The sequence below is a fragment of the Cystoisospora suis genome, assembly GCF_002600585.1.
Source record: "Cystoisospora suis strain Wien I chromosome Unknown contig_3805, whole genome shotgun sequence".
NCBI classification, from domain to species: domain Eukaryota; phylum Apicomplexa; class Conoidasida; order Eucoccidiorida; family Sarcocystidae; genus Cystoisospora; species Cystoisospora suis.
The window spans coordinates 11436-12567 of record NW_027156600.1 but is presented as its reverse complement, the minus strand read 5'-3'; the positions used below and the strand labels follow the sequence as shown (position 1 = coordinate 12567).

The 1132-nt window shown below is 38.3% G+C and overlaps 1 protein-coding gene across 1 annotated transcript; it reads left to right on the top strand.

Annotated features, from left to right (window-relative positions):
* Window positions 1-31: 31 nt before the first annotated feature.
* CSUI_007270 (uncharacterized protein) lies at window positions 32-1132 on the top strand. Its single transcript, XM_068067418.1, has one exon. The coding sequence runs from the start codon at window positions 247-249 to the stop codon at window positions 598-600; it is 354 nt and encodes a 117-aa protein (XP_067920609.1). The 5' UTR covers window positions 32-246; the 3' UTR covers window positions 601-1132.

Genomic DNA, 1132 nt, shown 5'->3' with positions numbered 1-1132 from the left:
TTCTTGTTCTTTTTTCTTTCTGTGTAGGTACCCGTCGCTTGAATAGCCCTCGTGGCAGTGCGCTAATAGGCGAGGGTAGTGCTAGTAGATTCCACCTTCATACGCCTCATGCGAGACAGCAGATGGTCGAAGAAGTTATGCTTACCTCTACGACTACTACGCAACACTCTTCAAATGAAGAAGAAGAAGAATCTTAAGAAAAAGAAAAGGAAGAGAAACTTCAAGAAATGAGTGAAGGAAAGATGAATGAAGGTGAATCTATCCATCCACCTTTCTCTCTCTCTTTGTATCCATTCATTCATTCATCCTCTTTTTCTTCTTCTTCTTCTTTGTATGGCTTTCTTGTTCTTTCGTCTATATCTCGAGTCTCTTCTCTCTTTTTCGTCATTTCTCTCTCTCTCTTTCTTTCTCTTTCTCTCTGCTGTCTCTCGGCGTCTGGAGAGAAGTGTAGAAAATAGAGATAAGTGGGTTGTTTATATCTCTGTCCATTGCCATCTCTTTCTTTCTTTCTTTTCTTGGAGAGAGAAGAAGCTCTCTTGGATCGATCGAGCGATTTATCTCTCTTCGATGAATCTACCAGTAAATCTTCATAAGATCTAGGTCTCTACCCCATGCTTCTCGTCTTGTCAAGACTAACGAAGGGCTTCTTTTGAAAAAGAAAGAAGAAGAAGAGAAAGAAGAAAGATAGACAGAAAGAAACGTGTGTTATGAAGAAGAAGAAGAGAAAGAAGAAGAAGACAGAAGAATAGAAAGATTCCTTCCTCGTCTTCTTTCTTTCTCTCATGTCCGTGTATTAGCTCTCTTTCTACATGGAGAACACCGAATACCTACAGGTTCAGATAAATAAATAAATAAATAAATGAAAGGTAGATAGATTAAAGATAAATAGATATATAGATAGAGCAGAGATAGCTGATAGATGAAAGATAGAAAGGCTAGATCGTTGCGGTGTGTAGACACATACGGAAATGAAATATATTCAATCTTTCCTTCTTTCTTCTTTCTATTGTTTCTTCTTTCTCACTCTGTCTTTTCTTTCGAATCTTTCCTTTCTTTCTTTCCTCTTGGCGAGACTTGTCCTTACCGTGGGAGTCTGTCTGCTCTTCTTCTTCTTCTTCTTCTTTTTCGTATC